Raw genomic sequence first — 23744 nt, forward strand, 5'->3', positions numbered from 1 at the left:
TATTTGCTTCCAACAAGGCTGGCAGACTAATTTCAACATCCCAAGCCAACGTAGCACCTGTCAAACAAAGAAGACAAGAGCATGATATCACACAGCCAAAAGAAAAGCAAACATTTTACAGCAAGTGCCCACAACAATGTGAACAGGAAGACAAACTGCTAGTGATTCGCTAAGAAAACACAAATTACTATTGTTCTAGGAGTCAATTATTTTAAATCTCAAAATGTTATGTATTGGTACGATAACATATAACACTTTTAAAAAGAAAAAAAGCCCAAATATCTGGATTAAAGACACACCTCACTGCAAAACAGTGCAAACCTGTTTTTCTGAATCCTTTACTGAAACAATGTATACAGTAGGCTGTGTTTCTGTTTTCTTTGTTCACCACATTTGTCAAAATGGGATTAAAACTGTAGACCAAGTTCTGGAAGGGCATTGGCCAATCTAAAAGATTGAGCCTCATTCTGCATCCCAGTATAGCTGGGATTTCAAAAAAATATTATATACAGCTGAAACACTAAAGTGAAGCAGATATCCACAGCTGAAACACTAAAGTGAAGCTGATATCCATCACATATTCAGACAGCCAACAGTCAGGACCCGTGAATCCAATCATGCTACATTGAAGAGTCTAAACATTTTTTTAATCAATACATCTGAATTACAAATCATTCAAATCAAATACATTTGAAAATTACAAATCATTCAAATCAAGTACATTTAAAATTACAAATCATTCAAAGTGCCATTTTATTCCCATGTCTTGAAGATTCTAAATAAAAACACTAGATCAACTCAGGACATGCATGCCCTGATTCATCCCAATATAGACTAGAACAACTCCATGGTTCAATGCCTGCAACTCGCAATTCTGTAACCTCAGCAAACAAGGACCAATATAGCTTTGCTGTGCTAGTATTTTTATCATCTACCCCTGAAGTCAGCTATAAATCAATGGGATGAACTTACATTCGATTCATGTTATAAGACCATCGTCCCTTTTAAAGATTGTATCAACTTGAATGGAAAGTGCATTACACAATCAGTATATAAAAATATAAGATGGTAAAGTATGTTGTACTTTGCACAGGGGAATTGAAGCAAGTCAAGAGGGAAGCAAAGGAATTAAATATTGCACTTTCACCAATCTGGTAGGAGAGACACTAAACAGGAGTCCAAACATAGCAGACAGATTTTTACAGACCTGCAAAATCATCTCAGAAGGTATACGTACCTGACACACACACGCGCGCACACACACACACACACCTGAAACATCGCCTCAAGGGTATACCCACCTGACACACACATGCTGCAATGCTGCCCCAGATTTACACTTGTCTTATATTCACACTGGCAAAATGGTTCAATCGGTATACACACCTGTAATATGGCTCCATAAGTGTGCACACCTGGCACATACCTGCAACACGACACCGCTGGTTTAAATACCTTCCATAGACCTGTAATACTACCCAACAGGTATACACACCTGTCTTCGGCCTGCAACAATGCCCCACAGTTAAATACACTTCACATACACTCAGACATGACCGCACTGGAAAACAGGTGCATCAGTCTTTTCAAGCTAGTTTCGGTGCTCTCGTGTGAGAGCAGGTAAAAGGTAAACACATGTAAGACAGCACAAAGGGAGGCCGAGGGTCATTTTACTCACAGAGAGAGCAGAGGCAGGCTGCAGGTAATTAAAATCACAGAAAGCTGAAGAGGCAGGCTCACAGAGAGCAAAAGCAGGTTATTTTAACTCAGAGAGAACAAGCTACAGGTTCTCTATACTGACAAAGAGTTGAGAATAGGCTGCAGCTTATTATTCATCTCTGGACAAGCTTTTCATCTCCAAAGTAATTTGGGAAAAAAAAAAAATGTTCTTTTTTTAGTTTTTTTAAAATGTGTCAGTGTAATCAATTATAATCTGTGAACAGCGTGCATGTAACTGAGTGGGACATAACTGGATAAGCCATAGGTAAGTATGTACTGTAGTTTTATAGTGTGAACTTAAGTATGAAATTAAGTAGTGTACATGTGTGCAGAGGCAGGTAATGCATTTTAATACTCTCTCAATCGGACAGATAAAACACACTTAAAATAGTTCTCCTTTTTTGTCATTAAAAATTGGCCAAAACAGTGGCCTCATGCTCGCTGAATGTCTTCAGATGGTCAACGTCAGATGTCCCAGAAGCCCATAGATACGACAGGTAGTAACACGGGTAGTCTCCAATGAGTGGACACTTATAAGAGGCGTCAGCAGGTCAGGTAATTCACAGCTCAGGTATGGCACATAGGCAGGGCGGTAGGGAGTGTTTGTTTTGAAATGAATTGCCTTGTGTATGTGTCAAGGAGACAAGGTGAATGGCTGTGTATCAGTGTGTGCCTGGTAGTGTCATTGTGTATGTGGGGAGCGGGGGGGATATTAGTATGTTTGTCAGCATGTGTGGGTCAGGAGCTGTCCTCCACCTGGTGAGGGAGCGTGACAGAGGAGCCGTTTATGAAGGAGCCCTGTTTGTCCCGCCCCTTCAGGAAAAAGGTCAGTAGCTCGCCCTTCCCCTTCACAAAGATGGGCCCTCGTCTCACAAAGCGGAATCCATAATCCTTCAGGATGGCATAGCAGTCCTCCACCACCTGGAAGCAGCAGAGTCATGATTGCACATTAGTGTAAATACTTTATGAACATAGTGTCTGTGTGAATGTCGCCTTTTCTCTACATTTTAAAATGTTCTAAAATGATGTTTAAGAAAAAGACTCTTCAACAGTCTCAAAAACACCTTTGTAATATGAAAAGTGAAGCACTCTCATGTTTTAAAATCAGTTTTCCTCATCATCTCCTCAACTGACCGTATCTTCCTCACCCCTTTCACACCTGTCTGATGTGTGCCTCACCTGGATGTTCCCCATTACTCCAGTGGACTCCATGCGGCTGGCCACATTTACAGTGTTCCCCCAGATATCGTAGTGAGGCTTCCGGGCACCAATTACTCCAGCCAGCACTGCCCCCTTGTTCAGTCCTGAAGGAGAGAGCACACACATGCACACCCACATGTTACAGACATTTGCGCACACACAATCATGCAGACACACATAAAGAGTACTTTAGTTTCCATGGTAGCCTGAAATAGGATGTTGACTGCCATCTCTTTGAGTGTAACAGGAAGTTGAAGCCTTTTCACTGTGTGATATAATGTTGAAGTCTTTCTTTGTGTAACAGGAAGTTGAAGCCTTTCTCGGTATAACAACAACTTGAGGCCTGTCTCTCTATAATAGGAAGATTAGGCCTCTTTTCAGTGCAGCTTAAGCAAAAAAGTGTGCCTTTCTTTGTGTAACTGGCAATTAAGTCTCATCGCTGCATAGGTTAACAGGAAACTGAGGCCAGTCTTTACGTAACAAATAGGAATTTGAGACTTTTCTCTGTGTAACAGCAAGCGGACCTTTCTCTGTGTAACAGGAAGTTCAATACTAACCGATGCGAAGCATGAAGTTGTTGAAAGACTGATAGTTGATATTCATGAGGGTAACCTTCATTGCAAGTGCAAAATCAGCCAGGTCTGCCAAATGTTGCCAGCGTTCCTTGTCTGACAATTCCTCCTTCTGTGGACAAAACATACCATTCATCATTGTCAGTGGGCGTACAGTATGTGTGCAATAGTTGTGACTCAGGCAGGCGTAGGCATGAATCACCAAGGCATATGTGTATTGTGGGTGTAACAACCCTGCAAACGTACAGTAGGTGTAGGACTAACCTTTAGGCAGTTGTAACCATTAGTATTCGCATCAGGTATAACACCAGATGCTGCCATGTATGTGCTTCCAATGGTCTTGATCTTGGTGATGCAGCGAAACTGAGGCTCATCCAGAAGCTGTCAGGGTCAAATGTCGAACAAGCATAACTCGCAATCACAACTGAATACATGTATAATTTGGCAGACAAGAAATACATTGTTAAAACAATGACAAGAGGAACTCACACTGTCAAAGTCCGAGATAATCTCATTTAGGAACCGCAGGCACTCAATCCCTCCATTGTTGATGCTCTCCTCTGTGTAGAAGTCAGAGAAGTTGGGGATGGAGGCAAACATCACACCGATTTCATCATATGACTGGCTGTAGAGCTCCTGCAAATAACCAGTGTCACACAGAACCAGGCAGAGTCAAACAGGGTAAGAGAGTTTAACAGGGTCATACAGGGTCATAGAGAATCATACAGGGACACATAGTGGCACACAAGGTAACCCAGCATTCCAGGGATGCAGAATCATGCACGGTAACAGCATTACAGGGACACATGGAATCATACAGGGTAACATTGCCTTAGAGGATCACACAGAATCATACAGGGCAACACTGCCTTAGAGGGTCACACAGAATCATACAGGGTAACATTGCCTTAGAGGATCACACAGAATCATACAGGGCAACACTGCCTTAGAGGGTCACACAGAATCATATAGGGCAACACTGCCTTAGAGGATCACACAGAATCATACAGGGCAACACTGCCTTAGAGGGTCACACAGAATCATACAGGGCAACACTGCCTTAGAGGATCACACAGAATCATACAGGGCAACACTGCCTTAGAGGATCACACAGAATCATATAGGGCAACAGTGCCTTAGAGGATCACACAGAATCATACAGGGCAACAGCATGACAGGGACACATGGAATCATACAGGGTAACAGTATTGTAGGGCCACAGAAATATGCAGGGTAACAGCAGTGCATGTTATTGCAGAGTGGCAGTGTTACACAGCATCACAGAGTCACACTAACAGCCTTGCATTCTTTCCCTCACCTCATCCCTCTTCTTCGACCCCAGGAAGTGTCGGGCCACGTGCTCAGGCAGCATGTTAGTGACCAGCGCCTCGTTCCAGCGCCTCATCTCATACACCCGCTCCTTCTGGTCATGGACTTCCATCTTCCACAGGAACAGCGTGCGCGCCAGCTTCTCCACCTGTGGACGCATTGAGCAGGTCAGGGGTAATGGGCATTTATATAGTGCCCTTATCCAAAGTGCTGTACAATTGATGCTTCTCCATTCACCCATTCATACACACACTCACACACAGACGGCGATTGGCTGCCATGCAAGGCCCCGACCAGCTCGTCAGGAGCATTTGGGGGTTAGGTGTCTTGCTCAGGGACACCTCGACACAGCCCGGGCGGGGGATCGAACCGGCAACCTTCCGACTGCCAGACGACTGCTCTTACTGCCTGAGCCATGTCGGGTGACTGCATCTCTGGGGGTGAATGGTCAGACTCAGCACAGCTACAGTGTGGTACAGCACGTGTATTACTGATGTGCGTAGCTATGATTTATCAAAAAAGCGGAAACCTGCTCATGAAATGTGCACAAGTGGAAATACAGTATGTGCGATGATGGCCTGACACAAATAAGATGTGTGTAACTGCATGTGCTGGATGTGTGGCCTCTATCAAGGGACAATAATAGCCCCCTACTGGACTGACTGGATTCTAAATATCAAATTTACAAACTAGAAGTGAGGAGCAGGCTGAGCAGTGGGGAACAGTGAGGAACAGGAGGAGCACTGAGGATCAGGAGTAGCAGGAAAAGCACTGAGGATCAGGAGTAGCAGGAAAAGCAGTGAGGAGCAGGAGTAGCAAGATGAACAGGAGTAGGAGGAGGAACAGTGAGGAGCATGAGGAACAGGAGTAGCAGGAAAAGCAGTGAGGAGCAGGAGGAACAGGAGTAGCAGGAAAAGCAGTGAGGAGCAGGAGTAGCAAGATGAACAGGAGTAGGAGGAGGAACAGTGAGGAGCATGAGGAACAGGAGTAGCAGTAAAAGCAGTGAGGAGCAGGAGGAACAGGAGTAGCAGGAGGAACAGGAGTAGCAGGAAAAGCAGTGAGGAGCAGGCGTAGCAGGAGGAACAGTGAGGAGCAGGTGTAGCAAGAGGAGCAGGAGTAGGAGGAGGAACAGTGAGGAGCAGGAGGAGCATTGAGGAACATCAGGATGAAGATACATACATGACGAGAGAAGTAGTAGAAGCTAATCATCATGACGAAGACCATCACAGTCATGGAGTATTTGGAAGGAACCAGAGAGGCCCTGTGGACAGAGCATACAAAGAATAACTCAGGCTTTAAAGAACTATACAAACAAATCAGTCAGTATATCTACATAAAGTACACAATTTGATCATAATTACCTATACTCCTTGAAGCGAACACGGTCATATTCATCAAAGATGTCGCTCCAGCTGTAGAGGTTGACCACTCCAGTTGCAACGGTGATGAGCAGCATGAGAGTGATCTTGACCATGTGACTGACTTGCACCAGCATGGTGGTTGCGAGCAGTGCCAGAACAGCAATGTAACTGTAGTATTTGGGATTCTCCGCACAGCCACCCTCTACACTTGGTCCCGGGGGGAGCCCCGCACTGCTATTCCCCGCCGGGAGGGGGGTCTGCAGACAGCTGAGCTATAGTATCAGAGCAACACCAGTGTAATATCAGTGCACCATGACAACACGGGAGCAACATCACAGCAACATCAGTCAGGCTGGGGTGCGGCACTGAACCCATAAATATCACCGTCTCTGCAGAGTAAGCAGACCCCGTGTGTAAGACCGGTGAAGCAGCGCTAATGGGGTCCTCGGGGAAGCACCTGGGGTCTTAGCAATGTGTGACAGCATTGCATCATACCCCGAACAATGCGCGCTGGGATGGAGAGAAAGGTGAGGCTGTGGGGAAAAGGAGAAGGGGAGAAGAAGAAGCCATAACTCACCATGTCCACCATGTCAGCCATGGTCAGAATAAAGATGGCTGCCATGGCCCATGTGTTACGCGCCCAGCGCGTGTGGTCGATCCATGCCGAGAAGGACACCAGCTTTTTGGGGAAAACCTGTCACACAGTTCCTAATTGATGTTCATGGTCTTCACACTTTCTATCCACAGACACACAGTAATATCACTGTAGCACCACCGGATTATCCTGCCACTATTGCTGTCCAAAGCTGTGTGTTTGTGTGCGTGTGTGTGCGTGCGCGCACACAGTGCAGTCAATAAGTATTTTGACAGTGACACATTTTTTGTTGTTTTGGCTCTGTAATCCAGCGCAATTATAAATAAAACAATAACTATGAAGTTATTTTTAGTTCCAATTTGAGGGTTTTTACATCCATATTAGCTGAACATTATTCATAATCCCCCCAATTTTATGGGGCAAAAGTAATTGGACAATTGGCTGCTCAGATGTTTCTTGGGCAGGGGTTACATTTCATTGTTAGTTCATGCATAAAAGAGATAGCAAAAGAGTTGGCAAATGATCACAGAATACTAATGTAGTGGATGACAGAAGAATCCTTTGAATGGTGAAGAAAAACCCCTTTGTAACTGATGTAGGTGTAGATGTGTCAAAGACGACCATCAAGAGAAGACTACAGCACCATAACCTGAGGGTTCACCACAAGATGCAAGCCCCGGGCAAGCCTAAAGAATAGACTGGCCAGGTTACAGTTTACAAAAACGTACATTAAAAACCTGTAGAATTCTGGAACAAAATGTTTTGGACAGATTAAAAGATTAACCTGTACCCAAGAGATAGAAGGAGGAAAAAGAGGCAACATGGCTCAGGCAGTAAGAGCAGTCGTCTGGCAGTCGGAGGGTTGCCGATCCCCCGCCCAGGCTGTGTCGAAGACACCTAACCCCCAAATGCTCCTGACGAGCTGGTCGGCGCCTTGCATGGCAGCCAATTGGCGTCGGTGTGTGAGTGTGTGTATGAATGGGTGAATGAGAAGCATCAATTGTACAGCACTTTGGATAAGGGCACTATATAAATGACAACCATTTACCAAAAAGACAGTTCATGATCCAAAGCGTACAAACATAGTGTTATGGCTTGGGCATGTATGGCTGCCACTGGAACTGGCTCATTGTGTTCATTGAGGATGTCACTGCTGACTGGAGGAGCAAGATGAAAGCTGAAATATTGTCTGCTCATTCCCAAGCAAATTCATCAAAACTGATTGGATGATGCTTCATCATACAGCAGGACAGTTTTTTTTTGGGTCAAGTGTAAGGTTCTTGACTGGCCAAGTCAATCACCTGATCTCAAATCGAGCATGCATTTCACTAGCTGAAGACCAGACTGAAGGCAAATAAACCCTGAAACAAACAGGAGCTGAAGATAACAGCAGTACAGGCCTGGCCAGGCAAAGCATCATCAGGGAAGATACTCAGCATCTGGTGATGTCCATGGGTCGTAGACTTCAGGCAGTCATGACAAGGATTTGCAACTAAATATTCAATATGATTACTTTATTTCAGTTTGTGCTCATATGTTCAATTAATTTGGGCCCCTAAAATTGGGGACACTTTAACCGCATGATTCTTTTATTTCAACCATTTGTTTTCTGGAGTACAGAGTGAAAACAACCAAAGAAATGTCTCACTGTCCAAATACTTACGGACTGCACTGCATGTGCATGCATCTATTTGTCTATAAGAGTCTTTGGTAGGGTGGTGGAGTGGGGGTGTAGTATGAAATATCAGTCACTAATAGTACATTACCAGAACCAATCAATGGAAATACCAGTGACCTGAATAATAATGGCAAACATGTTGGGACATGTTGATGGCTGCTGGGTGTGTATTTTATTGTGCTGTTCTACACCAGAGGCTCTTAAATAACCACTCCAAAAGTCACATGTGGGTTCACGTGATGGCAAAAACTCCATTAGGTTTGATAACATCAATATCCTATGGGAGTACCACCTTGTTAGCATGTAGTTATACTATATTGTATCAATCTAAATGCTGAGGAGACTCCACCACCTGAGTAGAAATTAACTGCCATTTAAATTTTGGAGATGGAGAAAACTGCCAGATTCCATATAATGGCTGTACCCTTGGTTCCAAAACTATGGCACAGTACCTGTCAGGACTATGCCATACTGACTATATTACTGTTTATGCCCAATGATTTACAGTGTGCAGGTCTGGGTTCTCCTGTGGAGACTACATGATGAAACCTCAACATGAGCTGATCCCCGTATTTGGCTCTTGTAGAGGGATGAGGCACTCACCCTGGGGAAGATGGCCGCCAGAGAGCAGACCGTGAGGACGAGCAGTAAGACCTCCCCGATGACCAGAGTCACATAGTTCACTATCAGACTGAGGGCAGGAGAGGGGGAGAGGGGGAGAGGGGGAGAGGGAGGGATAAAAAAGGGAAGCAAGAATAGTAGAAAGGGTGAAAGAAGTAAATGGTGATCACTGAGGTAAAGAGAGCACCAAAACAAAATCACCATAAAATAACAAATTTGTATATTAAATGAAAAATTAAATGGGAGCACAGTTTTTATGCTTCATATAGTACAATCAATTATATTTATTTACACTGTTTAAACAAATAGAGGAGCAGTTGACCTGGTGGATAAAGCAGGAACATCAGGACTGAACTCATGGTGGGGCGATGCGTTCATTATGTGGAGTGTTGAGTGAGCTCATGTTTGGGTTCATGTGTTCAGTATGTGCTGTGCGGGGTGAACTCACTAGGGGTCGATGAGGGCCTCCATGGCTGCAGTGAACAGCAGCACCACACAGGAGCAGCTGAAGGCAGCTCCACTCTGTTTCTCCTTCTCCACTGAGAAGCGTGTTTCCAGCTCGGGATCCACAAAGCGCAGGGAGAACCGATTTGTGTGGGTCCCCTTCAGACTGCCAGGAGAGCGGGCATACAGATGCCTCGATAGGGTTCCTCTATACACATTCACTCACACTGCATGACAGTGCACACACATCTGTACAGTCCTTCTCATATTGTAGTACACCTGTACGGTCTTTCTCACTCTGCAATATATCTGTGTGGTTTCTCTCACATAGCACTTACGCCTGTAGTCTCTCTCACACTGCACTTACGCCTGTACGGTCTCTCTCTCCAGCAGTGCTTCATTCAGTAGCTTGTTGAGCTCCTGCTCGTTCTCCTGAGCATCTATCACCCTCTCCGCCAGGTCCCGGAGCCGCAGCCGACGCCTTGGGTTCGGGAAGGAGGGGTTCACCACCTGAGGTCACAAAGGGTCAGGGGTCAGGAGGGGTAATTATGCATTTAAAATAAAAGTAAGAGTACATAACAAGAACAGGCCAGTCAGCCCATCTTGCCTTGTATTTACATAATAATAAATAAAGTAAAATAAAATAAGAATGATCAGCTTGAAATGTGATTTCATGGAACACATTTGGCCATAAAACACAAACTTAGATTTTGACAGCATATTACATTACAATGCTTACAGTGCGTAAGCATGCGTCATACCTTTCCATCCTAGGTCTAATAGACAGCCCTTATCCAAACAGATCTTTACCCTTTCTTTCCCAGGTACATAAAAGGCTGCTTTTTCCTGTTTGCACTCATTAAACAAAGCCTTTTAACTTTGCGGCAACACACACCACAGACATGGCCAATGGCTGTACTTGAAGGGCCCAAGTGTACCATGAAGAATAAAGTATCAAAACCTATGAAATATGTGAGGAATTATACATGATACACACAGAATGTACTTAAAAATGTAACACTATATACAATGTATTTGTTCTACTGTTCATTTCTCAAAAGCCCATATCCAGTTAACCATCATAATGCGTGGAACTATAGTATCGTATTACATGGTCTGGACCAGCAGGTATGACGGGTTGCAGTTATGGCTCTGGGTTAAAGTTAGGGCTATGGTTAAGGTTAAGTTTAGGTTAGTGATAAATCTTCCTTTCCAAGGTGCCCCCCGCGTAAGCCTTTGGGAAGAAAAGTGTGCACAGGCCATTCAGTTTACTGCAGTCTTAATTGGGAGTAATTGGTCCCTGTTGTGATGTGACTCCTGCGGGTGCCAGTTGCATATGTTTAGTCCTTCTGGGAACCTTGTCTCTAATTTGTATCCATTGTTTTCCTGCCCTGCGTCTACATTTGACTGTCCAATTTGTGCTTATCTATAGGCCTGATATCTCTAGTGTCTCTATAGTTTTTTTTTTTTTTTATGTCGTATGTGTGTGATTCTAATGTAGTTCTAAAAGTGTTACCTGGCTCTTCCACATATTTTATGCCAGTGCTTGCACTATGTGACATACCTGCTATTAACTCTTAGATTTTGCCTAATTAGGTATGTTGTTTGTTTTCCTATTCTGTATTGTTGCCATTTGTTTGTTAAATACCAGGCCTTGTTTGGGTGCAGTGTTGATTGGTGGGAGTTAGCTTCTTACCAAGTAGTCCTTCAGGTTTTTGTTCCTCTTGTTTGCAGAGATTTTATCATTTTGAAGTAGGTCTGTGTGCTGTGTTCCAGTGGCAAGGCTGTTACACTGAATAGGGAGTATGTCGTAACTAGCAGGATGACTCTCCTTGTGTCCTGTTGTCTTGTAGTCCGAGAGGTTTTCCTGATCTTTCTGAGGAAAAATCGGGAATAACCCCCTTGTTTTTAGAGCTTGGAAGAGGTTGGCTGCCTAACATCTGATCGTTGTGTGCAGATTTGTTAAGGTTAGGGTTTGTGTAAGGGTTAGGGTTATGGTGCAGTTTTGTTTAGTTGTGTGCAGGTTAAGGTTATGGTAAGAGCTAAGGTTAAGGTAAGGCTCATTTGTACCCGTGTGTCCAGTTCCTCTAGTTCCTCTGGTGTTGTGCAGGCCGTGTGGACGCTTCCATTGCACTCTGTGGTGTTGATCAACAGGGGAGAGTTCCCATTGGACGAGGTGACAGACAGCTTCTGGAGCAAAAGCACACAGAGAGAAAAAGAGGAAGAGGGAGAAGCAGAGGGGAGGGAGGGAGGGAAGGAAGGAGACATGGTGTCAGGTGTTTTGGAGCACTTCGCCGAAAGGTGTGTTAAGGCGACAGATGAGAAGTGTGTTAAAATAATTGAATTCTTGTTTCATATTCAAATGCTTTTCTGTGCTTGGTTGATCTTGCCTGGTGCAATTGAGCCATCCAAGGTTTGCCCTTTTGAGTCTATGGTCTTTATAGGGTCTATGGTTCCAATACACCAGCTCAGTATAGTGTAGAAAGTGTATTTGAATCTGAAAATTTGATATTTGACTCAGGTCTGATGGAGTTCATAGCTGTGTTGAGATGGCAAGTATGCTGATAGCTATGTTGAGGTGGCAGGTGTGTTGAGATGATACTTGCCACTCCATTTATGCCATTCCTGCACACTGGACCCTTGGGCACCACCACCAGGTATGTTTCAATACCCTTCTCCTTCAAGTAGTCACATCGGTCACCACCATGACCTGGTTCCACACTGAACTCTCCATGCAGGCACTCCATCGTGCTCTGAGAGATGTGGACACGCCTGTGAGGGAGAGTTCAAAGGTGAAGAGTCACATGCAGAGTTGGTGGACACTTCCTCACACAGGAGTGAGGTTAAATGATTATTGTTTTTATAGCTGCCAGTATTCAATCATTAGGTTGTACATTTGACTAATATTTTTTGGGAAATCATATAGAACCAAAATGTTGTACATATATAAAATATATATATATATATATATATATATATATATATTTTTTTTTATATAGGCACTTCCATGGAGAATGGGTTTTCATCTTGGCTTGAAATGTGAGAATCCCTCACAACTGTGTGTGTGTGTTTGTGTGTCCTTACCCTGGGATCCCTCCTGCCTCCATCTTGTTGGCCACAGTGACATCAGTAGACCACACATCATACTGCCAGCGCTTCTGTCCCAGTACACCTCCCAGGACAGTGCCAGTGTGCACCCCCACACGCATGTCCACCTCCGTCTGAGTCTTCTCACGTACGTACCTGAGAACACAGAGCCACAGCAACACTCTCAATGAAAGTTACCTCCCGAGCATGGGAGAGGTCTTCAGGACCAAAGGCAGTGGCTGGCAGGCAGACACACGCACTCACGCGCGCACGCGCGCACACACACACACACACACACACGCACACACGCACACACACACGCACACACACACGCACACACACACACACCTGAGGTTGAATGGTAATCAGTCCAGGCATTGGACCCTTCCTCATCAAGCACATTTTAAAGATCGAGTGCTGCATTCTGTGTAAGCCTACTACACTCTCAGAAACAAAGTGACAGTGGAGGTATATTTTTGTTATTCAAGGATCAAATTAATTAAATATAAATCAGCACAAATACCACTCTCACCACATCCTGTTCATTTAGCCAGTGAGTATTTGCAACATGTGTATTTGCAATCAGACCACATCTGACCACAGAATGATATACTTCAAAGCCTATACACACTAATGCCACCATCCCCCTTGTATTTATTGGTTTATGCAGACAAGTAGAAACTAGAGGAAAATAGACAGGGTAACAGAGAACCACAACTGAGAAAGTGCCACAGGTGCCACAGTCACAGATGGCAGGAGTTGGTAGCTTCACCAGTTCCTTTGTGTGTGAGGCTTCATTTTGTCATGACCAAATTACTCATCTTTATTCTTTATCAATATCCCGACACCGCCAGCTCCACCCCCACCCCAGTCAGCCATGCCATGCCCAGTTTATCCCGGCTCCTCCAGTACTCACGAGATGGCCTCCACCATAGCAAGCCCCATCATGATGGAGCAGGCTGCGTGGTCTTCACGGTAATCTGGCAGTCCGCAGATGCAGTAGTAGCAGTCACCAAGGATTTTAATCCTCAACTGGTGGTATTTCTGTACGCAAGAGTTAGAAACACAAACACAGGCTATCAATCAACTATATTTTATTATACACAAATCACTACAACAAAACAACCAGACTTATGAAATTTGGATTTCATTGTCAAAATAAAGTTAGCAAGAATTAGAGGGTGGAAGTAAGTTTAGAATTGGCTGCAGGGTAGAAACAAAGAATAACTGCTAGATCATATCTGAGCAAGATGTTGTGGGAAATATTGTGTCAAAAATCTGTGTTGGGATCTCTGGATTCCCTTATTTGCATGAAAGATCTTGACAGAGATATTAGTAGTAAATGCGTTACATTTACAGATGATACACTAGAGGTTTGGGAAACCGTTTGGACATAATCATGATGCATCAGCAAAGTACACAGACTGAGATTAAAGACTACATTATTAAAATAACAGAGAAGGGTAAATTATGTACGACACAGGGAGTGGCAGAACCTCAGGAATGAGAAAAAAAAAAAAAAAAAAAAAAGCGTTTTGTGAATGAACGTACAGTATGTTTATACAAACATGCGTACATGTGTGTTCATTAGAGAGAGAGAGAGAGAGAGAGAGAGAGAGAGAGAGGGGCACTCACAGCGGCCAGCTTGTCGAAGCGAGCAAACAGTTCGTTGAGCAGCTTGACCAGCTCCTGTGCACTACAGGCTGAGGACAGCTGCGTGAAACCAACGATGTCAGCAAACAGGATGCTACAGGGGGGAGGGTGGAGGTGGAGAGAGGAAAGGACACAAATTGAAAATGAACCCTCTTTGTCTCAAGAGCCTTTACACATCGAGACCGTAGAATTATAAGGTTTCTAGCAGACGTTATTGACGATAATGAGTTTGTGTCATAAATATGTTGTTTATAGGGCAATTTGATATGATTTTAATGTTGTACATTCAGAGTACTTTTAGGGTGTCTGTCATTTTGATCTATGAATAGCTGCCCTGCATTTCAGTTTTGCTGCGTTACGATGTGAAAGCTCTAAAGCTCAAAACTAACTCAGAATGCAGATAGAACCTTATAATTCCAAGGTTACGACATGAGCAATCAAGTGTAATCAGTTTTCAGACAGAGCGCTCTGGTTCTGTTAAGGTCTGTTTGGGGGAGGGGACGCCACCAGCCCGGTCTCAGAAACACAGATGCACCACAACTCCATGACGTTTAACCCACACAGTTGCTGCCTTGTTTACCTGACGTTCTCGTGGCGGTACATGTACATGGTGTTAAACTGCTGCATCTCTTTCTGGCTGGGCTCCTTCTTCATGTCCTGCAGCATCTCGTCTGCGATGTGCTTGGGTAAGATGGAGAGCAGGAGTCGCTCCTGCGGAGGAAAGAAAAGAGCCATCTTCTGCTGGATGTTACAGGGCTTAAGTCTGTGCGGGTTTCAAACCGCTGCCGTCACCATCTTTACAGTACCGAAAAAAATATATGATTGGCTTGCTGAGATAAAGACCAGAGACCTCCGGCGAAGGGAGCCAATCACAGTCTCGCTGAAGCAGCGGGGAGGTGACGTAACCTGCGGCAGACGCACATGCTCATTGACGTCTCTCAACTCGCTATACAGAGGTGGAGGCTAATGACATCCTTTTCCACGCTCTTTCCCCCTCCCACCCACAAAGACAGGCACACAAGCACATGCACGTATACATGTAATCATATAGTATGAGTACATGCTCTCTCTCTCACACACACACACACACACACACACATCAGTGTAATAGTGCAATGAGAAGAGGACAGAGCTGTGTGTTCTGATCAGACCCCTGATAGAGAAAAACAGGACACTGAGCCGAGGATGGTCGTCATGGTAACTTCCAGCCGCTAGATACCCTGACTGGCTGGCAGCCCCCGTCTCCCAGCAGCCTCTGCTTCTCCATTAGTATTCTGGGATATTCTCCTCTCCCAGTCTTATCAGTCTCTCTCTCTCTCTCTCTCTTTCTCACCCTTTCTCCCTCCCTCACTCTGTATCATAAACGTCTGCTCTGTAAATAGCAGCAATCAGGGATGCCTTGTGGCAAAGCCGAGACTAGGGATGGAGGAAAGAGGAGGGAAAACGGACTACTTCACACTGACAGACAGAACAGACACTGACAAAGAGCCCTCACAGAGACACGGCACTCAAACTGACACGACGCTCGGCACCAAGACGCTTTCGCACACGCATTTCAATCGTGCACTTTCGAAAGTGCCCTGTAGCCGCGATGGGGTTGCTATATGATATTATGCACCGAGCAGAAAAACATTTTGATTGATGGACTGATGTATTAATCAATAGCTCAAACCAGAATGACAGACAGACCAAAGGCTCTTATGCTATTTATTTTGTTTAAATAGCTGTCTTACTTTGAAAACAGAGTGATGTAAACTCTTGCCCATACACCACAATTAATATACTCATCACCCGCATCTCCTTTTTTGTACCACTCTCACTCGTCTAACTCATTCTTCTCCTCTTCTCTCCCTTCTACCCTCTTATCTTCCCTTCTTATTCCCTCCATATCTCCCCTCCTCTCCAAGAACAACCTGTCTCACCCTCCTTTCGTTCCCTCTCTCTGGCTCCATCCATACCTCTCTGTATCTGTATCCGCCACATTCGCTCCCTCTCCCTCTTTCTCTCTCCCCCCTTCTTCACCTGCTGCTGGCTTTGCTCCTCCAGGTTCAGCTTCACCTCCAGGGACTGCCGTGCCTCCAGGAAGGCTTTGCGGTGCTTGCGGTCAGCCATGTAGTAGGACATGATCCCCACCGTGATGGCGCAGAAGTAAATCACCACGTTGGCCAGGAGCTGTGACACAAGAGGCAGACAGTCGTAGAGGCAGACGATACACATTCCGACGGACGCAAACCTGCCCCAACTTAGGGACAAAACAAAACCAGAGTTTGTGTGATACATGGTCCTACCATGAGGCTTCCCAATCCTGCTCCTGGGAACCCCAAGCACTGCACATATTGGTCTACCCATATCTCTCCCTTCTCGACAACACCGGATTCACCTCGTCAAAGGGTTAAAAATGAGTTGAATAAGGTGTGTTAGAGAAGGGAGAAACAGAGTGCAGTGCTTGGGGCCCTGCAGGATTGGGAAGCCCTCTACCACTGGGTCACTAAGCGTTGAGGTTTCCTCAAGGTTTTTGGTTTGGAGGACCCAAAATACCCTGAAGCATCAAATGTGCATTCTGAGATACTATGTCCATGAGCTGCATTTTCACAACCCACTTCAGCTGTAGACCAGTCACACCTGATGCCATCTGGCAGAATGTATTCTTCATACAAAAATGCTTCAGTCAGAACATGTTCGTCAACAGTGCCTCACGAATCGCCGCTGACCCACCTGCACCCATGCGAGAAACACTGCAGCTGAAAAGACTACATTCCTCCAATGTAACTGCAGAGCAGATTTAGATATAGATCTAGTGTCAATCTGAGGCGAGGCATATCTTTCACTCACAACAACTGGTAGGCTATGAAATAACTAATATAAAAATGCATAATACCCATGGAGGCTTAGGTGTTTCAAACCCACCCTGCCTCAAGAGGAACCATGACCACTGTGTTATACTGCTGGTGACTTCCTAGCAGAGTCTCCAATGACATCCCCCAGGCTCAAACTTATGGAGCACACACATTTACCAACAAAGCTAGACCATACCGACTTAATGACGCTGTAGACGGTTCATACACAAGTCTCAGAGATTTCCCATGCCATATGCTAGATCTGAGCAGAACCAATCATTCACCATGATCTTTTTGTTTGTCTCTACATACCACTGGAAACAGTATCACACAGATCAGGGTCTCTTCCTCCATCCTCAGCAGAAACTTAAAATAGAGAGCTTCTCGCAAAATGATTTGCTCAAAAACAGTTGGATACTGTTAAGTTTGATATTGTTAACACATACCGTTAAGGTAGAATCCAGGCTACTTTCTACAATCTCCGAGCTGGCCTCGTCTGACTCATGTTTTAGTCCTTGTGAACCAGCTTGGTGGGTGTTATGGTCCATCTTAGTGGAATTTCTAGTGAAGGAAATCATTTTGTCTGCTGTAAGCAGACCATGTGCTGCAGGTGTGTAGTGGAGTCTTCAAATTAAGTGTATGGGTTAATCATAGTGACATGCTTTGCCTACAAGGTGCTTTAAAGCACAGCTCTGTAACTGTCTAAACAATCAAAGGTCAAGAGATGCAAAAGCCCCATCAAATTAAACCTACTTCATTTACAGAAGTCAGAAGTTGGAACCACACACAGCAAACACAGAGTCAAATGGAACAGGACTGAGAAAAGCACATTACCTAATATTTCATATGAACACCTAAAAGTACGCCCATACCTGTATTTCCCCTACCCATTTCCTAGTATCTTTTTCCCCATTCTCACCTGTCTGCCCAGTGCTGCCCCCTGGAGGTGCTCCTGTTGTTGCTGTGCGATGGTGACCCCCAGCACCAGGGTGTGGATTGCACATGAGAGGGCGGTGATGAGGACGATGGGCGTGAGACGGAGAGGCAGAGTCAGGAAGGAGGAGAAGACAAAGAAGGCCTGCCAGCCCACCGTGTCACTGGCCTGGTGGAAGCGGGCGAAGTTCAGGCCCAGGTAGGAGAAGATCTGGGCAGCAATAAGCACCCACAGGGCATAGGGTACCACCCTGCGAGCCACTCGGTCTGGCAGCAGGCCAAAACGGCACAGTACATAGAGCAGGACATGGGCTAGCAGCCCTACGGCAGCCACTATCGTGGTGGCCAGCTTGTCCCTGGTGTAGACCACCGCGCACATGATGATGACATAGCAGTCAAAAAGGGCTGCAAATACCACCAATACCAACAGAGTCTCATGCCTCTGCCTCCGGAAGTAGGTCTGGTAGAGGTTCTCGAGAGACTCGGGTGCGAACGTGAGGCGCATGAAGCGGGGCAAACATAGGCAGCACCCGGAATTGCGCACCGTCACCTCATGCGTGCGGCCCACTGCCTGCCCTGGGTCAGAGGGCAGCGTCACCGAGCAGTCTGCAGAATATTCCGCCGAGCATTCTGGCTCCGAGAAAGCCCTGTTCCGCGGCATTTCAATCACAGTCTTGGCTCCTCCTTTTTAAAAATGTGAACCTGTTTTACAGGTTTGCGCAGACATAAAATCCTGTGAGTTGTATTACTTGATCTCTAAACATCCATCTGGCTGTCTTACATATACAGCGCAGTCTAGTGCTGCTAGTCTGCTGCACCAACTCCCAGTGATGACTTCATCGGCAACCCTTGCATGTTAAAACTTGATTTCAATTAGCTACGAACACGTTTATGTAACGTACCTTGGTGACACCTGTTAGTTCACAGTGAATTTGCCTGGTATGGGGCTGTACGTCACACCCTGCATTGCCCTTCATGAGATCACTCAAAGGAAATCTGACAAGATGAAGTGGATGGAGTGGAGGTTGGAGTTGGGGCCCTTTCACATTACCCCACTACGTCCACTGTGGTTCCTTTTTAAAATACTCTTCCGTAGTCCGTTCAGAGAGGCGGAATCAGTAGTCCAAATCCAAAGACTCTTCATCGTCGTCACAGAGAAATGTTCATTATTACAGAACTCTATCTTTGCTGCAATACTGCCCTGGCGTCCACAATCTTCAGGGTCTGTAGGTGGCTTGTGTCCGTGAAAGCTTTCAATGTAGCCTACTACAAATTTGGGAGAAAACGGTAATGTTTTTAATATGAAGCGCTGTTTACGTAGGTTCTTTCTCCGCCTCCAATCGGCCAAGACAGACACATTCGTTGGATCTGGGTTTCCATGGTAAAACCTTGCACACACCGTGAATATTAGATGCAGGAAGCGGTGCGGTCAGTAAAATGGTTTTATTCCTCTACAGGAAAAGACACCAGGAAAAATACAGCCTATGCTACATACATTTTAACCAATCCAAAACACACACGGTTAACAACAAACTGTAAAATGATGGCAAACAAACGTCGATAACACTGAAATACAGGTAAAGAACAAAGTATAATATGCGCATTTTAGAAGTCTACTGTAACGATTCTGATCAGATGTTAGGATGAGAAAATAACTCCTGCGTCCCTACCCTCGCGTCTGATCCGCTCAATGTCGGTGATGCGAGTTCAACAAACACTAACAGGAAAAACATGTTGCGTTCTTTCAATATGAAGGTATTCAGCACAAATGTTGACTCATATTGTTGTATTAAAGGCCACCCAATGCCAAAATGCAATGTTTGGTCCTTATGTCCGCTGATTTGCTGTATCACACTACCCTCGTTTCTCGTGGCTAGGTTGCTGACGATGGTCTAACTGCATGTTTTAGAGTGATCATGTAGGTCTCGATAAATGTAAGTGCCACTGTAAGTAGTGGAAGCCATTCCCTCTAGCTATAACGGATAAATGACCTTAAATCTCACAATTTTGACTCGGGTGTCGAGTGAGGGTACGAAACAATGGCTACAAAGACGCTCATTCTAGCGATTCTTTCCACAATTACGTCAAAGTGCTCTCTGTCGCTTCTTTCTACCTGACTGTTTAGATTTTCCTCTCGTTTTATTCAGCTGCCGCTTACAAGCACGACTAAATTTGTTAGCTACTGTACCAGATGCTGTCGAAAACCACCACCCCAGGTTGTATCCGCTTACCGTGGCTTCAAAACTAACACATTTACCTCTTATTGCGATACCATGGTCATTTCCTTTGAAATATTTTAGGTCGGCGCAGTCCTGGGCTTTTTGAAGGTGTTAAGTTAAATTCATTATTTGAAGCGGTTTTTAAGACTGCCTTCTGCAGAAAACAAGGAACAGCTCTTTCTTTCCCTCCTCACTTTCTTCCCCAGAGAAGCCAGTCCCCTCCCTCCTCCTCACTCTCTACCCCAGAAAAGCCCGTCCCTTTTCTCTCCCTTCCATCACTTGAGGTAATTACGCAGACATATCAATGTGTACAATAGTGTAAAATCCAACCGGGCTTCATTTCCACATCCTTTGGACTATTTTTATTGAAGCTACGACAGTGTTTAGACGGGAAGTCTATGCTGTATCCCTCTCCTAAACACGATTGGGCGACGTGATTTATTGTTGTCATATTTGCTCTTCCCTTTCTTGCGTCCACTGTTCCAGTAGGCTATGTGATCAGAACGGGTTTCAGTTTTGCGAGGCGAATACTGTGTCTGAATGAAACGAATGGGAAAAATCAATGTGTAAGGTGTTCTGCAGTGCGGTAACATAGCTTAAATCGGAACTCATATTTGCAATGTAAGTTTGGAATTGTTTGTATTTGTATATTACGGATTTCCAATTCCCCTTCCTTCTCATGTTTTTGACTCGTTCGTACCCATGTTTAATTTATAGAACCAATTAGACTATTTAATCTTATTCGAACCGAAACTGATTCCCTCTGCAAACTGCCTCATGGTTATTGGACACGTGCTCAACTAAACGGCTCCAATCAGTAGGGTGTCCAGAAGCATACATGCAACATACATGCTTTCTTTAATTTTGTTCAGATATCCTGATCAACTTATGGATACAGATGTCATTCAGAATGTATATTATTCCTGATGTAAAATCCAGCCATGAACAACTTGAAATTACCAGCTACCAGCTGTTTCAAACCTGATCTGAAGTGGTCACCCAGATGTTTCAAAACCTAGCTTGAGCTGTTTTTTCAGTAGGGATGTCCAAACATAATGTTATACCATTTGTGGTTTTGCATTGTATTCAGGCAGTAGATGCTGGATTGCAGGCTTTGCGTGATTGTGTCTGGGTGTACACACTCACATGCTTGTGCACATGTCCAGAGATTTGTATGCATGTGTTATGTTTGCCAGGGGGTGTTGCTGTATGTATCTATATGAGTCTGTGTTGGAATCTGACCCAAATTGGATGTGCTCATTGATATTCCCAAAGGGTCTTATTGATTATTCCAGTGCAACCATGTATTGAGCTTGAAATCAATAAAAAATTCAAATTGCTGACCTTTACAAAGAATATAACACTTCACATTTTCTACACTGCTGTGTTTTAATTTCTCAAAATCTTCTCATCATTGAGTCCACTGCACACAGGCCAGATTAAGGAATATGAACTCGGCTGAACTCATTTCACTTATACATGAGTTGTTTAATGTTCAATTCAGTGGCTGCATTTACTTAAAACACTATTTTATTCTGTTTTGGATTCATTTTAAAGTTTACAAATATTGTTCAAGAGCAAAATAATTTGAATCTTTAAAGATATCGTGAGAAAATGAGATATTTTTGGATGAGATCAATACCTTGTGTGTATGTAAGCCTTGAAAAAAGCAAAAGCAGCATCCAGCTCAGGAGGACAAAAAGTCGCACCAGACCAGACATGCTTCAACTCAGTCATTGTGAAGATCCATAGGTTGGTTTTTAAAACCATGACAGTCCTGCACAAACGGATCGTCGTCAAGGTAACTTCAAGAAACGACTACCCCAAAAAATTAGAACTAGAGTTGACTGGTTATGAATGCCCTATGTAACATATATGTAATTCCAGGAGACCTCTGTTAACATTTTTGAAAAGATGGCAGCAAGATAAATGAATTATGATGATTCCTGAGCATTGGAAATGAACAGAGACATGAAAATGAGAAATCCTATATTGGATATGTATAAAAGTATACATTTTACAAGAGTATTAAAACATTGAAATAGTCATGCAAGAGAAACCATGTGCAAAATATTTTGCTTGGGCAAATGTGTCTGCTATTAATTTTTATCACCAACTTCAATATTTAATCTTCTGTAGATAGAAGTAAACCTATTATATAAGAATTTATTAATTCTAAAAATAAAATCATAATCCTCAATTGTTCACTTAATTTAGCAAAAAATAAAACTGTGCAGTGATAACAATAAGATTTGATTACCTCTGATTGGTTTTATTTGTACAATATGTGTAGACTCTACTGAATTGGTCTGCCAAATCGGTCTCCGTTTCAATCCAGCCCTGAACTTGTCCTCATTAAAGGTTGTCGTGATGAACATGAGAACTGAGTTTGAACCTGGACCATTCAAACGCCACCACATGCAGAAATGGCTGGAACCAGAAGAACCAGAAGAAGAAGAATGAAGATGAGGAGCCCTTTCTGGATGGAGCCATTCAGGGGGCCAAGGTCAAAGATGGGACAACCTGTTGCTCTAAGAGGGATTACAACAGCGAGGATGAACAAAGATGGGAATCTAAAAATAAATAATTGTAGAAAGGCTGCCAGCAAGGGCATATGAACTAAGAACAGTGTAACATGAAACCGCAAATGAGACATTTGCACATAAATGGGGAAGAGAAGCATATGAGGGGAATAAATTAGTTATGTTCTGTGTAAATACAGAAGCTGATCCTGATGTCATAGAGGAAATGTATGAGTGGATTGGAGGAAGTGTTCAGGAAAATATATAAAAGGGTGAGATTATTAGAATGAGGAGAGCCTTTAAAAATAACAAGACTGGAACAAGACCAGATATGAAGAAATCGGCACATAGACTTTGGGGACAAAGTTTTTAAACAACTTCAGTCTTTTCTCTGAGTAATGACCCTCCCCTTCAGTGAGACCACAGAAAGAGGAGAAAAAGCTTTTTATTTTTTACATTTTGCTTTTATATTACTAGATTTGTAGCAACATATTTAGCTAAAAGCTTACCCCCTGGGCAAGAGTAACTTCTATAACCTGAAGGAGCCCCATAATTCCTACCTAGCTGTGAATGCGTCAAATAAAATGTATTCGTATTTGTAATCAAGAACATGGGCTGAGAGGACTGTTTGAATTCCTTTTAACTTGTATGGATGTCACAATAACTCAAAAAGGTATTAAGAAATTGAGCCCAATTACACCGCAGTAAAGACCTGATCTCTATACTAGGGTGGACCCACACTCTTACCATTTATGCCCCTACATATGTAGAACAGACATTAGTAGTTTGGGCCCCAGTGTGGAAATTGGCTTGTGGGCCGGTCTACCTAGTGTGAATATTGGCTATTGGCTATTGAATCTCTTTTGGGCCAATGGAAGTATGCGGTCCAGTAATTGAAAAAGCATTACTGCAAGTTCTGGACACACTGCACAAATCACTGCCTTGCTGCCGATGCCCTCTACAGGTTTCTGAAG

At 44.1% G+C, this 23744-nt stretch overlaps 1 protein-coding gene across 7 annotated transcripts; it reads right to left on the reverse strand.

The window, feature by feature from the left end:
- Nucleotides 1-625: 625 nt before the first annotated feature.
- On the reverse strand, nt 626-20465 carry adcy3a (adenylate cyclase 3a). 7 transcript variants are annotated; one of them, XM_061244222.1, is made up of 22 exons: nt 20287-20465; nt 18016-19295; nt 16282-16431; nt 14840-14970; nt 14242-14353; nt 13523-13650; nt 12604-12762; nt 12126-12291; nt 11590-11709; nt 11216-11395; nt 9887-10029; nt 9524-9685; nt 9058-9145; nt 6759-6875; nt 6182-6453; nt 6000-6081; nt 4810-4968; nt 3981-4127; nt 3756-3872; nt 3477-3603; nt 2899-3023; nt 626-2640 (listed from the first exon to the last, which is right to left on the reverse strand). In XM_061244222.1, exons 2-22 carry the CDS (start codon nt 18688-18690, stop codon nt 2458-2460), a joined length of 3543 nt encoding a protein of 1180 aa, XP_061100206.1. In that variant the 5' UTR covers nt 18691-19295; nt 20287-20465; the 3' UTR covers nt 626-2457. The 7 variants fall into 7 exon arrangements, 6 of the variants coding, with proteins under 6 accessions (XP_061100206.1, XP_061100214.1, XP_061100222.1 ...); XM_061244230.1 differs by having other exon boundaries at nt 20261-20465; XM_061244238.1 differs by having other exon boundaries at nt 12129-12291; nt 18016-20465.
- Nucleotides 20466-23744: the final 3279 nt, after the last annotated feature.

The sequence above is a fragment of the Conger conger genome, chromosome 1 (genome assembly GCF_963514075.1).
Source record: "Conger conger chromosome 1, fConCon1.1, whole genome shotgun sequence".
Taxonomy (NCBI): Eukaryota; Metazoa; Chordata; class Actinopteri; order Anguilliformes; family Congridae; genus Conger; species Conger conger.

What these genes read in the sequence shown, in the direction of transcription:
- adcy3a (XM_061244222.1), bottom strand. Translation starts at nt 18,690, where the DNA reads ATGCCGCGGAACAGGGCTTTCTCGGAGCCAGAATGCTCGGCGGAATAT. An exon ending in GCTTCGACAAGCTGGCCGCT is followed by an intron (nt 13,651 to 14,241) that starts GTGAGTGCCCCT and finishes TCTTGCGTACAG; the next exon opens with AAATACCACCAGTTGAGGAT. An exon ending in ATGGTTACAACTGCCTAAAG is followed by an intron (nt 3,604 to 3,755) that starts GTTAGTCCTACA and finishes TTTTGTCCACAG; the next exon opens with AAGGAGGAATTGTCAGACAA.